Source organism: Medicago truncatula, chromosome 6 (genome assembly GCF_003473485.1).
Source record: "Medicago truncatula cultivar Jemalong A17 chromosome 6, MtrunA17r5.0-ANR, whole genome shotgun sequence".
In the NCBI taxonomy this organism is placed as follows: domain Eukaryota; kingdom Viridiplantae; phylum Streptophyta; class Magnoliopsida; order Fabales; family Fabaceae; genus Medicago; species Medicago truncatula.
In genome coordinates this window covers 6,422,550-6,439,393 of record NC_053047.1, presented here as the reverse complement: position 1 = coordinate 6,439,393, position 16,844 = coordinate 6,422,550, and the positions used below count along the sequence as shown (strand labels likewise).

General features: G+C 34.3%; 1 protein-coding gene across 1 annotated transcript; it reads left to right on the top strand.

Moving 5' to 3' along the window:
• The first annotated feature begins 15,380 nt into the window (after nt 1–15,380).
• Nucleotides 15,381–16,604, top strand: LOC25495539 (F-box/LRR-repeat protein 2). The gene has a single exon (XM_013595762.2). The coding sequence runs from the start codon at nt 15,381–15,383 to the stop codon at nt 16,602–16,604; it is 1,224 nt and encodes a 407-aa protein (XP_013451216.2).
• The last annotated feature ends 240 nt before the right edge of the window (nt 16,605–16,844 follow it).

The window sequence follows — 16,844 nt, the reverse complement described above, 5'->3', positions numbered from 1 at the left end:
TTTTGAATATTGCATTATTGGCTTTGTAATTGAGAATTCTTTTCCAATTGGTATGGATTTGGCGATTGACTAACGTGCAACAACCATGTATTAGGCGACTCTTGTCGATGGACGCCTTTAGTGAAATCATTTTGTAGCTGACAATGTAATTTTTTCTTCTTCTTCTTCTTCTCAGCAAAGCAACCTGTTTTGTTTTTAAATACATATATATATTCCTTATCCAAAGAAATTTCATTTTCATGATATACTCTAAATCTTTTTCTAAATTAACTTGCTCGCACCCCGAACTCTTTGAAACGCAATCCAACATTTCCTGAATGCTAAGTTTTTCCAAAACCACTGTCTATCTTCTAAAGCAGTTGCAACATTAAAAGTCTACATTTATACCTATTGGATTTTTATATTGTGTTGGCTGCATTTTGTTAAAATAAGATGTTCTAGCAAGATGTTGTGCCAGATGTCCAAGACATGTAAGTACGACATCTTAGTTTAAGGTGAAGTGTTTTATTTCGCATTCATGGAAGATTGTGTTTTAGCATGAGATCAAAGAAGATTTGATTCATGTAGCTTGTGCTCCAAGGGGCGTGTGTTTTTAGAAGCTGCTCATGCCGGTTTTCCTATGCCATATTGCCTAAGTTAAATGTCCTAAGTATTTTAGGAAACAATATATTTGTTCCTAGAAGATTGTGAAGACCAAATATACATTTTGGCCTACTGATTTTTTTAGCCCGATTGACGATCGAGCCCATGCATTTCTCTGGCTTTATAAAAGAAGACTCAAACCTAGTAAGATGACCGAAGCCATGATTTGAAGAAGAGTCATTCTAGGGTTTCATGTATGTCCTTGTTATTTGTGAGTTTCTCTTTGTATCACCTTGATGCATTGAGCTGGACTGTTTAGTTGAGTTATATTATTGTTATTTGTAAACCACTCTAGTGCATCTTGTAAGAGTAAGTTTTGTTTATAAGAGTGTTTCTCCTATTTGATTGTAATCATTGTTGAAATCACGGGTTATGTGATTGAGAGAAAGTGAGATGTGATCTCATATCTAGGGGGAGACTTAGATATAAATTCACGTGTAGTGTTTATGTGTTAAGACAGTGAACAAGATTTGTTCACATAAGACTCCGAACCAAAACAATTATAGTGGATTTCCTTTCTTGACAGATGCCCTTAGACATAGGTGACGTTGCATCGAACTAGATTATCAAATCTCATGTTCTTCCTTCCTGCACTTTATTTTATTACTGTTTATTGTACGACATTATTATAACTATAGTGTCCAGAACATCTCATAAGATATTTTTGATGTCCTGGACATCTTGGTGAATGGCTCAAATTTGCTCGCGCTTACATCCAAAATATTTATGAGGAATTTTTTTGTTAGCTTCTCATTAAGGAAAACCGACCATAATCAATTTCGTAGCGGTTGTTTTTATGTGACAGTTATGTTTTTTTAACTAATTAATTAACCATCTTTATCAAATGTGTGTTGTTGGTAAAAATAAATAGGGTTTATCAATTTGTTAGGCCTATAGTGTCATGAAGAGTTCAAAAGTAGCGTAGTTTCTAAGTCTGGATAGGTACGACCCTTGTCTGCTGAGTTTTTGGTGGTTAAACTCTAGGAATTGTAGTTGTTTCTAAGCATTTATCAACCAATGAAGTCTTAATGGTGGCTACTTAAGGCACAAACATAACGACCAATTTTCTACGCATTGTATGAATTTTACTTATTGTAACTTGAGAATTTTCATATTCTCTCATTGGAGCTTGCTTCTTTCTTTTGTATGCACTTTTTAATACTGTTAAGCATTTCTCTTCTTTGTTATTTTTTTCTCACGCTTTCATAAACGCATCACAAGTTTTGAACGCGTTGGAATGCGGTCAAGTAAGAGCAGCCCAGAAAATGCAATTATTTCTAACTTGTATGAAATTTACGGTGAAAGAAAAGTGTTGAGCTGGTCAAACAAACCGTTCACAATTAGTGGTTAATCACATTTAGATTCAGTTTGTTATGAATTTTGTTACAAGTTAGTTAGAGATTAGCTCATAAGGTTAGGGTTTGTTACTTAGCTTGTACTTCAAGCAACCTAACCAAACTTGTGTATATAAGCTAAAATCTAGTACAGACTTGTGTAATCAAAACATGAAATTAGAATAATTTATATAGTTGCATTTGATTCTTGACCACCATTTTGATTTTTGAGATAAGGCATGACAAGTTACAAGACCAAAATTTGAGATCAAAACATAAGCCAAGATAGAACAAAATTTGTAGTATAAAGATGTGTCAAGCCAAACAAATACAAACTATAGAAAATTAACCTACTTCTAAAACCCAATTCCAAACCAAAAATCAAATATCTTCGAAGGGCACATTACAATAGTGTTCAATACTTGCTACATTGAAGGAGTGAGACGACCAAATGTTGGAACGAGGAATGTGACAATGAACTCATTGTGGTTAACGATAATGAATTTCACATTGTATCAAAGCAGACATTGAATCTGGTATTTTACCTTCTATTTCCCAACTTCATAAGGAATTGTACCTGATAATTGATTCTTGTCAAGCTGAACAGTTTCCAGGCTTGTGCTGCTACTCAAACTACAAACAAACTATAAAATCAGTGCCTACATAAACCAGAAAGTATAAACATAGTATACAATCATTGCCTAGCTTAATCGTGGTGGAAAAGAAAAAATCTAGCAACATATGCTTCTATCTTATCACATCAGTGAAATATGAATTAGCAATAATATGAATTTGGATCTTTTTTAGAAAGTACATGTTCTGGCATATTTCGTTAGCCTGAAATCATCTGGAAGTGATCGTTCTAAATGAAGAATTAAAATTTATGTTATTTCCTTTTACACAGAACTTACAACCACTACTATCCTATATATTTTTGGTTCCAATTGCTCTTTCTATTATATTTTTGGGTGGTAGAATTGTTCTCTTAAATTCGATGTTGAATGCAGTCCCTATTTTCTACCTTTCTTATTTGAAAATGCCGCCAAAGGTAATTAAGTTAGTAGTGAGACTTCAAAGAAATTTTCTTTTGAGAGGAACCGTGGAGGGAGGAAGATTTGTTGGGTGAAGTGGAAAAGGGGTTGTCACTCATGAAATAAGGGAGATCTAGGTGTTAGGGATGTTAGGTTGGCAAATTTAGTCTTCTTGCTAAATGGGGATGGAAGCTACTTTGTGACGACCGGCCACTTTAGAAGAGGATTCTTATTGATAAGTCTGGGTCTAGGTTAGGTGGAGATGGGTGGAGAGGTTTGGCCTACATACACGTCTGTTTGGCATTTTCTTGGTTTCTTCTTTTAGATCAAATACCGTATCATTTGAATCTCACAAGGAGGAGGGTTTTAGAAACCGGAACAACTTCAAATTGTAATTTTTGTGGTACTTTGGAGGAGCTGCGACTCACCTTATTTTAAATTGTGAGGTGGCCTCTAATGTGCGGCGTAAGGTTTCTACTTGGTTGGTAATTGATTTTCTTACACCTCCAGATTTGTTTGTGCATCTTGATTGTTGGACTCATGAGGTCAATTCGGAGAAGTTGAGGAAAGGATTTTGGCATATTTGGCACGCCGCGATTTGAGTGATTTGGAAAGAGAGAAATTATAGACTCCCCGCTGTGTGCTCTGGCAGCAGTGTTTTGTAGTTCCTACTTGCCCATCTTAGCTCGTCTTGAGTAGATGTGGTGTTTTTCAATAATTTTTAGCTGTTAAAAAATATCCATTAAGTTTTTTCATCCATTTTGTTCATTACGTTACAAATATTTGTTTTCGAGATGTAGTAACAAACATTAAACACTTTAGTGCTTTTTATTTTTGTACAGAAAACACTTTAGGGCTTTAAGTTTGTTGAAATTGGCTTCAAATTTATGGTCTGGAAGAACATAGAAATCGTGACACGATTTTGGAATCGTGACACGATTGGAGGTGCCGTGAGCCAAGTTTGCTGGATGCATAATCGTGGCACGATCTTGGGAAATCGTGACACGATTCAGAAACTTGCTCGTTAAGTATCACTGATAAGGACTGGTCAACCTGGGAACCGTTGCAGATCGTGACACGATCTAGGGAAATCGTGACACGATTTCTTCAGGGGAGGACTAGTATATATTGTGTTCTTGTGCTTTTTTGAAGACAACCTTAAGAGAGCTTAAGAGAGAAATCTTGGAGATCAAAGAGGGGATCCTATGGGGTGTGTGCCTTTGATGAGAGAGTTTCTTAGGTTGGGAAAAACATTGTAATCACCTTGGGATTTTGGGTTCATAGTGTGAGAGTGGGAAAATACCAAAGGGTAGTTCTAGGGTTTGTTCATGTGTAAAGCTTGACAAGCTAGAGTCTTGTAACCTTTTGTAACACTTCACATATTGGATTGGAGAGCTGCTCTCTCCCCCAGATTAGGCCATATTGGCTGAACTGGGACAACAATCTTGCTCGGTGTTTTGTTCTTTCCTTTTACCGTTTATCTTGTTTATGCTTGTTAGCTCTTTGTGTGGTTTTGCTATACACTAGCTTAGGGCTGTTTGTTGTTGTTTGCTTGGAAGCCATTGGTTCTCATTGATTACCACTATCACTTGCTCCACACATCATTGTTTATTTCATTGGTGTGAAGGTTCGTTTGTAGAACCGGAATCACAACAAAGTTCATTTTATTTTGGTTCTTAAGTTATTATTAATGTAAGAAACTTTAACAACATAAATAATAAAGGTGTCTAAGGTTTATGACTTAATAGATCACGATGAAAAGAAAAAAGGAAGAGAAACAAAATAAAATGTAATAATAATGTCCAGTAAACTTAGCACAATTGTTAGGTACAATGTAATATATTTTACTAAGCATATATCCTTAAAAGAACTTATTCACCTTTAAAAGATTCGTATATGGGACAGTACCCCACTTATTTACCTCTAAAAGTAAAATATTTTACTAAGTATATATCCTTAATAAAAACTTTACGTTAGACACCTCAATATTTTTGGTTTTCCCTTTTGTTATCAAAAAAAGACACCTCACTTAATCATCTTTAAAAGATTAATTTTTAGCTACAAAACTACTTGAAAAAAAAAAAAAAAAACTTTAAATTAACATAACAAACCATAATTTTAGTTTTAAGTTAAATTAGTAGACAATGAGTTGAAATATGGAGGGCCGGCCAGTTTCGAACCCCACATTTTGAAATTAAAATTAAATTATTTTAAAATTTAAAAAAATATAATTTTTTTTTTTTGGTACACAATATAACATATTTTTTTTAAGAATGAAAAAAATGTTTTACTTGTTGAACATATGTATTGATCGAGTTGCAACAGTGCTTCACTCACAAGAGATTAAGTCCACAAACAAAGCCCATTGTCCAATGCCTATATATAAAGATGGAAAGAACCCTATTTTGGTTTACAACAAACAAACTACTCCTTCTGCTTCTGTTCTCATCTGAAACCCTAAAACCAGCGCCATGGTTTCTCATATCTTCTATTTCCTTTCCCACCGGCGTCGGCGGTGCTCAGACCATTCCCTGCCAATTAAACGGAAAAGAAAATCTTCGCCGGAAAATTTACCACCAGAGAAACTCTTCCAAAATCCAATGAAAAGGAAGAAAAGAACTTCTTTGAAATCTTCACACCAGTTAGTTAAGGAAGAAACATGTTCATATTTACCTGAGGAATGTTGGGAAATTGTCATCAGATTCCTCATCATCAATCACAACGACCGCCGCTGCTTGAATTATATATCCTTAGTCTCCAAACAGTTCCTCTCCATCACCAACCGTCTCCTGTTCTCACTTACAGTCTTCCATGAAACATGCCCTTTTCTTCGTCGTCGCCTCTTCGAAAGGTTCAAACACCTCAACTCCCTCAACTTTTCGCGCTGCAACTATGGCCTGAACAAGCTTCTCTGCGAAATCTCTCGTTTCCCATTAAATATCACATCACTCAATATCTCCAATAGTCCGACCTTTCCTGCTTATGGGCTGCGAGTTTTCTCCCAAAAGGTTTCTACTTTGACCTCTCTTAATGCTTCCGACATTCATTCTCTTAAAAGCTCTCACCTGTTACTCATTGCCGATTGTTTCCCTTTGCTCAAACAACTCAACCTCGGTAAAACTTTGAGCAACAATCACACTTATGCAATTCACTCTTTGTTATCCAAGTGTCAGTATACAACATTTGGATCTTGATCGTAGTTACTTTCTGAAGAATAAACATGTTGCCAAGTTGTCTTTCTTCCTTGCTGATTTGGTGTCTATAAAATAATAGGATCTTGAGAGTTCTCAGTTTTCACAAATAATAAAAGATATCAACACTTACCTGTTTAATTATTAAATTATCGCTAGGGAACTTTTTCTTGTGTTAGGTCTAATTAGATTTAGTGACTTTAAGATTAGGAGAATGATTACATTTTTTGTTCTTGGAAGGGGTATTAAGTTGGGTGTGTGAAGCTAATTTTATCAATTAAATTGTGATGTGTGTTGGTTTGTGTCATCAATAGTGCTCTGCTTAGAGTGCACCCACGTGCAGTGCCTATTCTCATTGTTGATTAAATTGAGTATGAGTGTTATCTTGTGCCTATGCAAGTGTTGAATTGATGTTTGAGAATTCAGAGGAAATTGACAGATAATTCTTCTTTTTATTAGATTTTTTCTGGTTATGGCGGCTTTTAGTATCTGCCTTCGTTTTTGGGTGTGTTCTTTCGCTGCTTTAGTGATCGCTCTGCAGTGCAGATGGAGAAAGTTTTCTGGTTTTGATTGGTCTGTTTTTTGTGTATCAGTTATTCTTAATGCTTATGGGTGGTACTGTTTTCTATTTTTGTGGTTCTGCAGTTTGATTTTGCTTCGGCTCTGCAGTTGTGGCTGTTGTCGTTTTTGATATCGTAACTGTAAGTGCAGGGTACATGGGTTTCCTTTGTTCTTTTATATGTATGCGGCTGATGTGAGTTTCTATCAGTTTTGGGGTCTAGTGTTCTGTTTTTAGGTTTGCTATTTCTGACATACTTTTCTGGTATTTCCAATCACTGCCTTTACAATTTTGTTTGTTCATTAATAAAACTGTGACGGATGGTTCATGAATTAATTTGAACTAAACTGAATTGGTTCAATTTATGAATTATAACTCAAAGTTCGATTTTTTTGTTTCGGATTTTTGGTATTTTTTAAACATTCGTATGTATAGATAGTCAATTGCTCAAACGTTACACTAGTGATTCCGACCACCGATTTTAACTTTGACATTATTTTGCGGAAAATGTTGTTATGCACAATTGAAATATATGTTTTTTTTATCATCAAAATTTATTAGAAAATGAAAAAAGTACAAAAAGTATTTAACCCACACTTTGGGAAAAGTACAAGGGGTACTCTCCCTTGTAAGGAAACAATAACCCTACTTCAAGAAGTTAAAGAAGAGGGTTTGAAAACCATTCAAAACACAAGCATTGATCTCATAACTTCTTAGCAATAAACAAAAACGACTTTGATGGCCTCTACAATCTCATCCCGCCTCGGAAATCTTAGAAGAAAAAAATTACCTCATTCGGAGCTTCCCAAATTTTTCAAATTGTTGCATTCTGATTAAGCGTTAAGCCCTTCCGATGCTTTTTTATGAAAGATAAGGATGAAAAGTAATCCAGTAGAGAAACAACATTGAAACATTCGGACTTTGATGCATTGATGGATATCACTATTTTCCATTCGGACTTTAGTTATAAATTTTGTTTGAGTAGTGGTATTTGTACATCCAATTGATGACAATTTTGGTGACAACCTTGTTTTTCTCTCTTCTTATTGGTTAAAAACAATGGATAGAGAAAAAGTAAGAGAGAAGATAAGAATGTCATGTGAGTATGAGAGATAAAGTTGTCTAAAAGTTGTCACAAAGTGGTTGTACAAATATCATTTCTAATTTTGTTTTTACTTCGTTAGTCATTGTTTACTGAACAATTTTGGAGGCAGATAAACCAGCATTTCTTATGGAGAATTTAAACACTATTTTTCCATTCATAAGAATTTAAACACTATTTTTCCAAAACAGACATATACGAGTGTTGTGCATTGTTACCCCTTTCTTCTTTTCATGCACCATTCAAATGACTACATGAAATGAAAATATATGATTAATCACATAACACTTAACATTCTGCACATTGTGTTACTACATAATTATATTTATTATATCATCATAGCAATGCTACGATTTTTTACAGCTTTATTATAAATATCCCTACTACTTTTGAAAACAAAGTTGATAGCTTATTTACAATTTTGAACGGTTTGTTTGACCAGCTCAACACTTTTCTTTCACCGTAAATTTCACACAAGTTAGAAATAATTGCATTTTCTGGGCTGCTCTTACTTGACCGCATTCCAACGCGTTCAAAACTTGTGATGCGTATAATGTGTTGGGTCTGGAAAATGTATCTACTTGTGTTTTGTATGGCTGTGGCGCCGAGACATCAAACCACCTTTTTCTTCATTGTGAGGTTGTTTCAACAGTGTGGTCGAAGATCATGTGGTGGTCGAAGATCATGTGGTGGCTCGGTGATTTAGAATGTTGGGGTACCGACGAGAAATCAAAGAAAACTTATTTTTAGTAAATGTAAATTAAATATATGGCTAGTTTTTTTATAAATAAAAAAAATGATTTTGATATTCAATAATTTATAGATTATGTTTTAGCGACTTTATGAAAAGGCATAATCAATTTTGTGTTTGTTTCTCGTAATAACAATCACTTCTTTAAAAAAAACAATTTAATTATTTGGTTACAACTATATAAAATGGATTTTTTTTTTACAAAATTACCTTTTTATTTTGATGCTTGGTTTCTCCTGCCTCCAAAAAAAATAATATTTTTTGAAAAGCTAGACTTAATATATTTTCATTGAAATTGTTTCTTTTTTTCGTAGATCTAGGTTTTTGAAAAGAAAAAAAAAGCTATAACAAACAAATACAATACTTTTAAAGTAATTTTTTTAAAACATATAACAAACGGATTCATAGAATCTGTTTGTTACGGATTAGAAAAAAATGATTTTGAAATTCAATAATTTAGAAATTCTTTTTTTTGAGATTTTTATAAGAAAATAAGAAGCTATTTTGAGTTTTTTTTTTTTTTTGAGAAAACTTAGGTCTTAGGTGCTTTTCGTATGGTTCTTAACTAAATTCACTATGATTTCCTCAAATCCACTATGAATTTAGTTAAGAACCATACGAAAAGCACCTAAGAAATTATACCTAAGTTTTCTCCTTTTTTTTTTTATCATAATAAAATATATATTTTTTAAAAATAATTTAGTTTAACAACTATATGACACGAATTTATTGTAACAATATCACTTGAATCTTTTGACAGAAATAGAGAATAAAAGACATTATTAGAAAATATTGAGTCCACACAAATATAAATAAGATTTGTTTGTTGACAGGAAATCGAGTCCACAAACAAAGCCCATTTACTGGTTTGTATATATATATATATGGAACGAACAAGACATTACTTTACAAACAAACTAACCCTACTTCTGTTCTGTTCTGTTCATAAACCCTAAAACCACCCAAAGCAACGACGCTCTTTCAATTCCCTACCAATGAAAAGGAAAATAACTTCTTCCCTAAAATCTTCACACCAAATTTTAGCACCATCAAAATTCACCGAAAAACCAATGAAAAAGAAGAAGATAACTTCTTCTTCACAACAATTGGTTGAGGAAGAAATATATTCAAATTTACCTGATGACTGTTGGGAATGCATCTTCAGATTCCTCTTGATCAACAAGTGTTGCTGCTTGAAAACTCTATCCCTCGTCTCCAAATAGTTCCTCTCCGTCACCAACCATCTCCTATTCTCACTCACTGTCAGTGACTCAACACGACCTTTCCTTCACCGCCTCTTTGAAAGATTCACCGACCTCAACTCCCTTGACCTTTCATACTACGGCTATAACCTCAACGAGCTTCTCCGGAAAATCTCTCATTTCCCATTAAACATCACATCACTCAATATCTCCAACCATCCTTCAAAATCAAGAAAGCATGCCTTTCCCACTAACGGGATGAAAGCTTTCTCCCGTAAGGTCACTACTTTGACCTCTCTCAATTGTTCCCACATTCATTCTCTTAATAGCTCTCACCTCTTACTCATTGCCGATTGTTTCCCTTTGCTCAAACAACTCAACCTTGGTCACACTTTTATCCACAATCACACTAATGCATTTCAATCTCTATTATCCAAGTGTAGATATATACAACATTTGGATCTTTGTGGACTTCATTTTCTAAATGATCAACATGTTGCCGGGTCGTCTTTGTTTCTTGCTGATTTGGTGTCTATAAACCTTAGTAATTGTCGATATCTCACAGAATCAGCCCTGTTTTCACTCGTTGGAAACTGTCCTTTGAGATCAAAATGGAACGCACCTCTATTGGGAAAGCGGGTGTAGAGAATTATGATTTGTTGGATATTGATGTATACCCTCAGTTAAAGTCTCTCTATTTGGGTCACAATTCATGGTTAAGGAATGAAAGGATCATAATGTTTGCTTCCATTTTCCCCAATTTGCAACATCTTGATTTGCGTTGGTGTCATCGTATAAATGAAGGTATTTGTCAAGTTTTAAGGAGATGTTGTAAACTTAAACATTTGAACTTAGCCTATTGTATAAAAGTGAAGCTACATGGAATGAACTTTGAAGTTCCCAAGCTGAAGGTGTTGAACTTGTCAAATACAAGCGTTGATGATGAAACACTTTATGTGATCTTAAAGAATTGTTGTGGGCTTCTGCAACTATTCCTGTACAATTGTGATAATGTCACACAGAAGGGAGTGAAACTTGTGGTAGAAAAATGCACACAATTGAGAAAGATTTATAAGTTTGAACACTGTAAGTTGTTTTCTTTTTTAAGACAGATGAATTTCCTTCATTGAAAACTTTAGTCTGAAATATATTTTGCATTTATGATATAATTTGTGGGTTTTAGATTCTAAACAAGACTTACTAAATAAATTACATAGAAATTATGGAAATAAATCTGAAAGAGGTCACAATCATGATAAATTTGCAATTACCTTACTTTTAAATGTAGTTTAATTATGTCGAGTTTTGGATTCCACGTAAACTAGTTAACTTTTATTTGTCTGCAACTGGAAATGGTCCAAAGGGCACTAAAAAGTGAATAAGTTGAGATATTGCTATGGGACAGTTTTAGCTTTATTTACTATGAACGTGAAACATACTAAAGTTGGAATCCATGTTCTGCGTGATGATTTTTGTTCTGATTGGTCTTTTTCTTGTGCAGCGGTTATTCATATTGCTTCTCGGTGAGAGTGTTTGCTACTGTTGTGGTTCTGCAGCTTTGTTTTGCTTCAGGTCTGGACTTTTGGTGATGATTCTTTTGCGGTTCGAGTGTTATGTTTTTGTTCTGATTGCAGTGAGTTTCTATGAGTTTTGGGGTCTAGTGTTCCGTTTTTGGGTTGCTACCGCTTTCCTACTTTTCTGGTTTTTCCATTCATATTTTGCGCATATCTGGGTACATCTTGTGCTCGGGTGCGTGATTTTAGTTGGTTTCATTAGCTTATTTCCAAGTCTAATGTCCTGTTTTTGGGTTGCTACTGATATCCTTCTTTTATGATTTTTCCAATCATTGCCTTTGCGATTTTGTTTGTTTAAGAATAAAACTGTGACGGATTGTTCTTGAATTAATCTGAATCAAACTGAATTGGTTCAATTTAGGAACTAGAAATCAAATTTCGGTTTTTTTGGTATTTTTTTAAACAACCCTACATAGTTAGCCAATTGCTCACATTTCATGCTAATGCTTCCAACAACCTAATTTAACCTTGACATTTGTTTTACGGCTCGTGCTATGATGCACAAGTGGAAAATGTGTTGTATCATTCACAAATTTGTTTGCAGTATTGGAAAAATAAGTCTCAGACTTAATGATTCGTTGGTGGATATCACTATTTCACTTAGCAACATAGAATTGGCCTAGATTTAGATATAAATTTTTTTTGCAGGTGTGTTTGTGTCTGAGGAGTAATACCTACATATAATCATAACATCAGACTGCATGTTTATTTTTCTATCAACATAACCAGCAGCTACTGCAAGCTGCCTTATGACTATTTGAGGAGTGAGTAAGATAAAAGAGAGTAAGTAAAACATGTTCTAGTTTGTACTACGACATCAAATGCAAGAGATTAACCTTCAAACAAGGCAAAACATTTCCATAATACATAAGTTTATGCATGCTACAGGTTACTAAGTTTTTCAGTATATGGTTAGCTCTATAAGGAAGTTATAAAGGCAATCCACATTTTATGGTTATTTTGTTCAATAGCAAAAGTATTCCCTGGTGGGGTGAAAACAGCAAAACTCTGCATATGTAGGTTTAGTTTTCCGATTTCACCATTATTTTAGAAAAGAAAAATAGAACACCTTGTTTGGTGCCATGTTGCATGTGAGATACAAACACTAGCATTATATTGCTTTCACTAAGGTAACTTGCAGGCAGAAAGTAGTGTCAATAGATTAGAGCATTGCGCAAATTTGAGTAACAAAAGCATCACAATAACAAGCTCAGTCTTCTCATATTGTTTTTGCAACTATTGTACAAACACTTGTAATGTAGCCATGATCCAATTTATAGAATATGTTGTATCAACCATGAGATAATTGGCATATTCTTTATTATGATCGCAGTACATGGCAAGCTTAAATGGATATATTGCAATTCTCCTTACAAAAAACAAAAAAAAAAACGAACCAGTCATATGAAATTCAATTCATTTTCGCGTTTGTGGAATTCTGCATAACTCGCCCTTAACATAAATGAAATCCAATCACCAGTCCCGCCACAATTGTTTTTCCTTTCCTGCGATTCAAACTTCTGATTGGAATTCATTCTCATCTGTGTGAAACAGCTAGCGTTGTCGTCTTCTCGGTTTCACGCTCTTGCCTTTGTGAATCAGGTTTCTGATTCATCCTCACATAACCCTATTTCTTCTTACCATCACACCTTTTTTTGATTCATAACTAATTAACAAACCACCCCAAAACTCCAATTAAAAAAACAGAGATGTGTAATGCTACAACAAGCAAACAGCGGCAATAAATAAGAAACAAACAAACTATCTCTACAATTTAACAGGAAAAAGAACCAACATGAAAATTAATTAACATAGAATGAATGAGATGCATGAGAATATGTAAATAAGGTAGGGAAATTTGTGTTTGAGGCGTTCATTGTTCCTCTACACAAATTTGTTTTAGGTTTCTGAGAGAAGGAACAGGTTTGTTTTGTTTGTGGGAGAACCAACCCAGGCTATTTTTACTTAATTAAAAAAAATCAGAAAGTGGAAAATAGATGTACTCACGCTTCCGTGAAATTTCGTTGTGTTAAAGGTTGCATTTTTTTTTTTTAAGTTTTATTACTTTTTTTTTGTTTTGTTTTATTACCAATTTAGTAGTGTATAGAAACTCATGTATGTTGGTGTTGCAAATTCTGAAATAATTCAATTTGATCAAAAAATATATTTGTTAGAAGCCGACAAGTTGGACTCAAATGTTTTTCAGATTTTTTGTGCTTTAATAATGGAACTACTGGAATTTCCCAATCAATATAACTTCATCAATTTCGGCAACAAATTTTGTGGACCTTTGGCATTGTCCTGATAATTACCTTCTTGGTTATATAAATATGAATTCAATATTTCATTGGAATTCTTTTATTTCCAAAATAATCATTTTCTAATTTTTCTCATTTTCTTTTCCTATTATCACAACAGATGTCGCCCATTAGGCGCATAATGCCGCAGTCAAACAAACGCCTTCGCGTACAACCCCAATCTGTGCGTAGTGATCATGAAGAGCATCATAGACCTCATGTTCCTACGGGTGATCGCCAAACGTCTTCTTCGGCGAGGTCCGCTTTCAATGCCGCTGATTTCAACATACCAGATGGTGAAATTTTTTTAAGAAACTATAGTAATTTAAATGCATCACAAGAAAATCTCCAAAACATGGGTAGAGGAGGAAGTGGATCATCAGGTGGGAGATCTAGATCAAATTTGCCCCAATACTATGATGATTAGTTTGGACTATTCTTTGTGATGTGGTGGTCTTGGGAAATAGGCGGTCTTGGAAAATAGGCATTGGTTTTTATTTTGCTAGTTTTTTGTCTCAGCAGTGCAGAAATAGGGTGCACCCAACAAATGTTTGTGTGTGCTTCCCTTCTTATTTTGCTTTAGTTTTTTTGGTGATGTAACTTGATGCTACTGTTAGAACTTTGTATGTATTTCTTTACTTTGCTAGAGTTGGTAGTTCTTGTACCTTCCTATGTTGATGAAGATTTGTTGATCCAACAAAAAAAATTATTTCTTTATTTTATTTGTCTAATTAGTTTTATTTCATTAGGAAGTGCTCTAAAAAAAACAGTGGAAATTTAATTTATCTTTTCAATTAATTAATTAAATCGTTTTTTTTTATTTTTAAAAAGAGAGTATTATTGGCGGATTTTAAATTTAATAATAATTGGAAGCAAAATTACTGGCGGATTTTATTGGATAGTATTATTGGTCGTAACATTACTGGCGGAATAAAACGGCCAATATTATTTTTTTACATTTTCCTATATTACGTTATTGGCGGATTTTTTCGTCAGTACTTACTGGCAGATTATTCCGCCAGTAATTACTGAAGGAAAAATCCTCAGTATTGCTTCCTCAAATCATCCCCAACACTACTGAGGGAATATTCCGCCGGTAACATTACTGAGGCCAGTATTACTGACAGATTTTGTGCATTACTGAGGGCTTATTTCCGCCAGTAATAAGCAAATTTCTTGTAGTGATATCATAATCGTTTTCTTTTTTCTTTTTCAATTTTCTTATGATTTTATTTTTACTCATTGATACAATTCTTCTCTAACAAAATACGTAAATTCTAGTATGTAAGTACAACTCATACTCTAAAAATATGCAGGGGCGCAGGTTCAAACGTACAACTCCACACTTCATGACATTTTTGAAGAAAAAAATTGATGTACATTATATGGATAGGGTGGGAAAAGTAATAGCCAAATTATTATTTTTTTGAAAAAACCAAAAAAATAATTTGTAAATAATAAATATATATATATAAATGAATGTCGAATAAAAAAAATAACTTCTAAGCACGTGGGAGTGGAAGAAATAAAAGCGTACCTCAATTATAGGAAACACAAGCATAAAATTTTCCCTAAACCACCATTTTCATCTTTCTCTTTTCATTTTTTACCACTGTCTGTCACTGATAACAATGAGGTTTCTACAATTTCTCCAAAAAACCCTAACTCATCACCGGGGCCGGAGGAACTCACAACAAATGGTTGACGAACAAACAAATACATATTTACCTGATGAGTGTTGGGAATGGGTCTTCGGATTCCTCATCAACAAGGCTGACGAAAACTTGAGTTCTCTCTCCCTCGTCTCCAAGCAGTTCCTCTCCATCACCAATCGTCTTCAAATTTCACTCACTCTCAAAGAGGAAGCACGCCCTTTCCTCCCTCTTCTCTTCAAAAGGTTCACACACCTCACCTCCCTCGACCTCTCGCTCATCCGCAACCACCTTTACCTCGACGATCTTCTCTGTGAAATCTCAAATTTCCCATTGAAACTCACATTGCTTAAACTCCCACATCGATGCCGTTTTCCTGTAAACGGGTTGCAAGTTTTCTCCCAAAATATTACAACTTTGACCTTTCTCACTTGTTACGGTACTTTTTTCTGTAACAACGATCTGTCACCCATTGTTGATTGTTTCCCTTTGCTCAAACAACTCAACCTCCATCACCCTTTGGTCATCAATAAGCCTAACTTCATTAATTCAATTCACTGTATGTTATCCAAGTGTCCATGTATACAACATTTGGAACTTCGTAGTACTTCTTTTCTAACCGATCAACTTGTTGATGAGATGTGTTTGTTTTTTGGTAAGTTGGTGTCTATAAACCTTAGTGGTTGTCATCATCTCACAGAAACAACATTGTTTTCACTTGTTAGAAACTGTCCTTCAATTAGTGAGATTAAAATGGAAGGCACATCAATTGGGATAAATACTTTAGAACATTCTGGTGTATACCCTCAATTGAAGTCTCTCTATCTGGGTAGAAATTCATGGTTAAGTGATGAAATCATCATAATGTATGCTTCCATTTTCCCCAATTTACAGCTACTTGATTTGAAGGTTTGCCGTGAAATATCTGAAGGTATTTGTGAAGTTTTAAGGAAATGTTGTAAGCTTAAACATTTGAACTTAGCTTTCTGTTCAAACGTGAAACTACATGGAATGAACTTTGCAGTTCCCGAGCTGGAGGTGTTGAATTTGTCAAACACAAGCATTGATGATGAAACTTTTTATGCGATCTCAAAGAATTGTTGTCGGATTTTGCAATTATTACTTGAAAATTGTAAAGGTGTCACAATGAAGGGTGTGAAACAAGTGGTAGAAAACTGCACACAACTAAGAAAGATCAAATTAGGAAGGTTTCGTTTAAGTGACGAAAATAGGAAACTCTTATCGCGTCATGGATGTTATCTTTGCTAGAAGTTTGAACATTGTAAGTTGTTTTTGTTTTATGATTTACTTCTCTGAGAAATAGCCTTTTTAAAATGTCATATTACAAATGTGCGTAATAATTCCATAACGTACAATGTAATACAAATAGTTGGCTTCAGTGTTGTTAAATTTCTATGCCATGGCAGAATGACGGAATGCCGATGCCTAATAGCGGCACCAAAAGTCGCAACTCAGAAGCCAAACTTAATTTATATTTATTTTGATTCC

What these genes read in the sequence shown, in the direction of transcription:
- LOC25495539 (XM_013595762.2), top strand. Translation starts at nt 15,381, where the DNA reads ATGGTTGACGAACAAACAAATACATATTTACCTGATGAGTGTTGGGAA.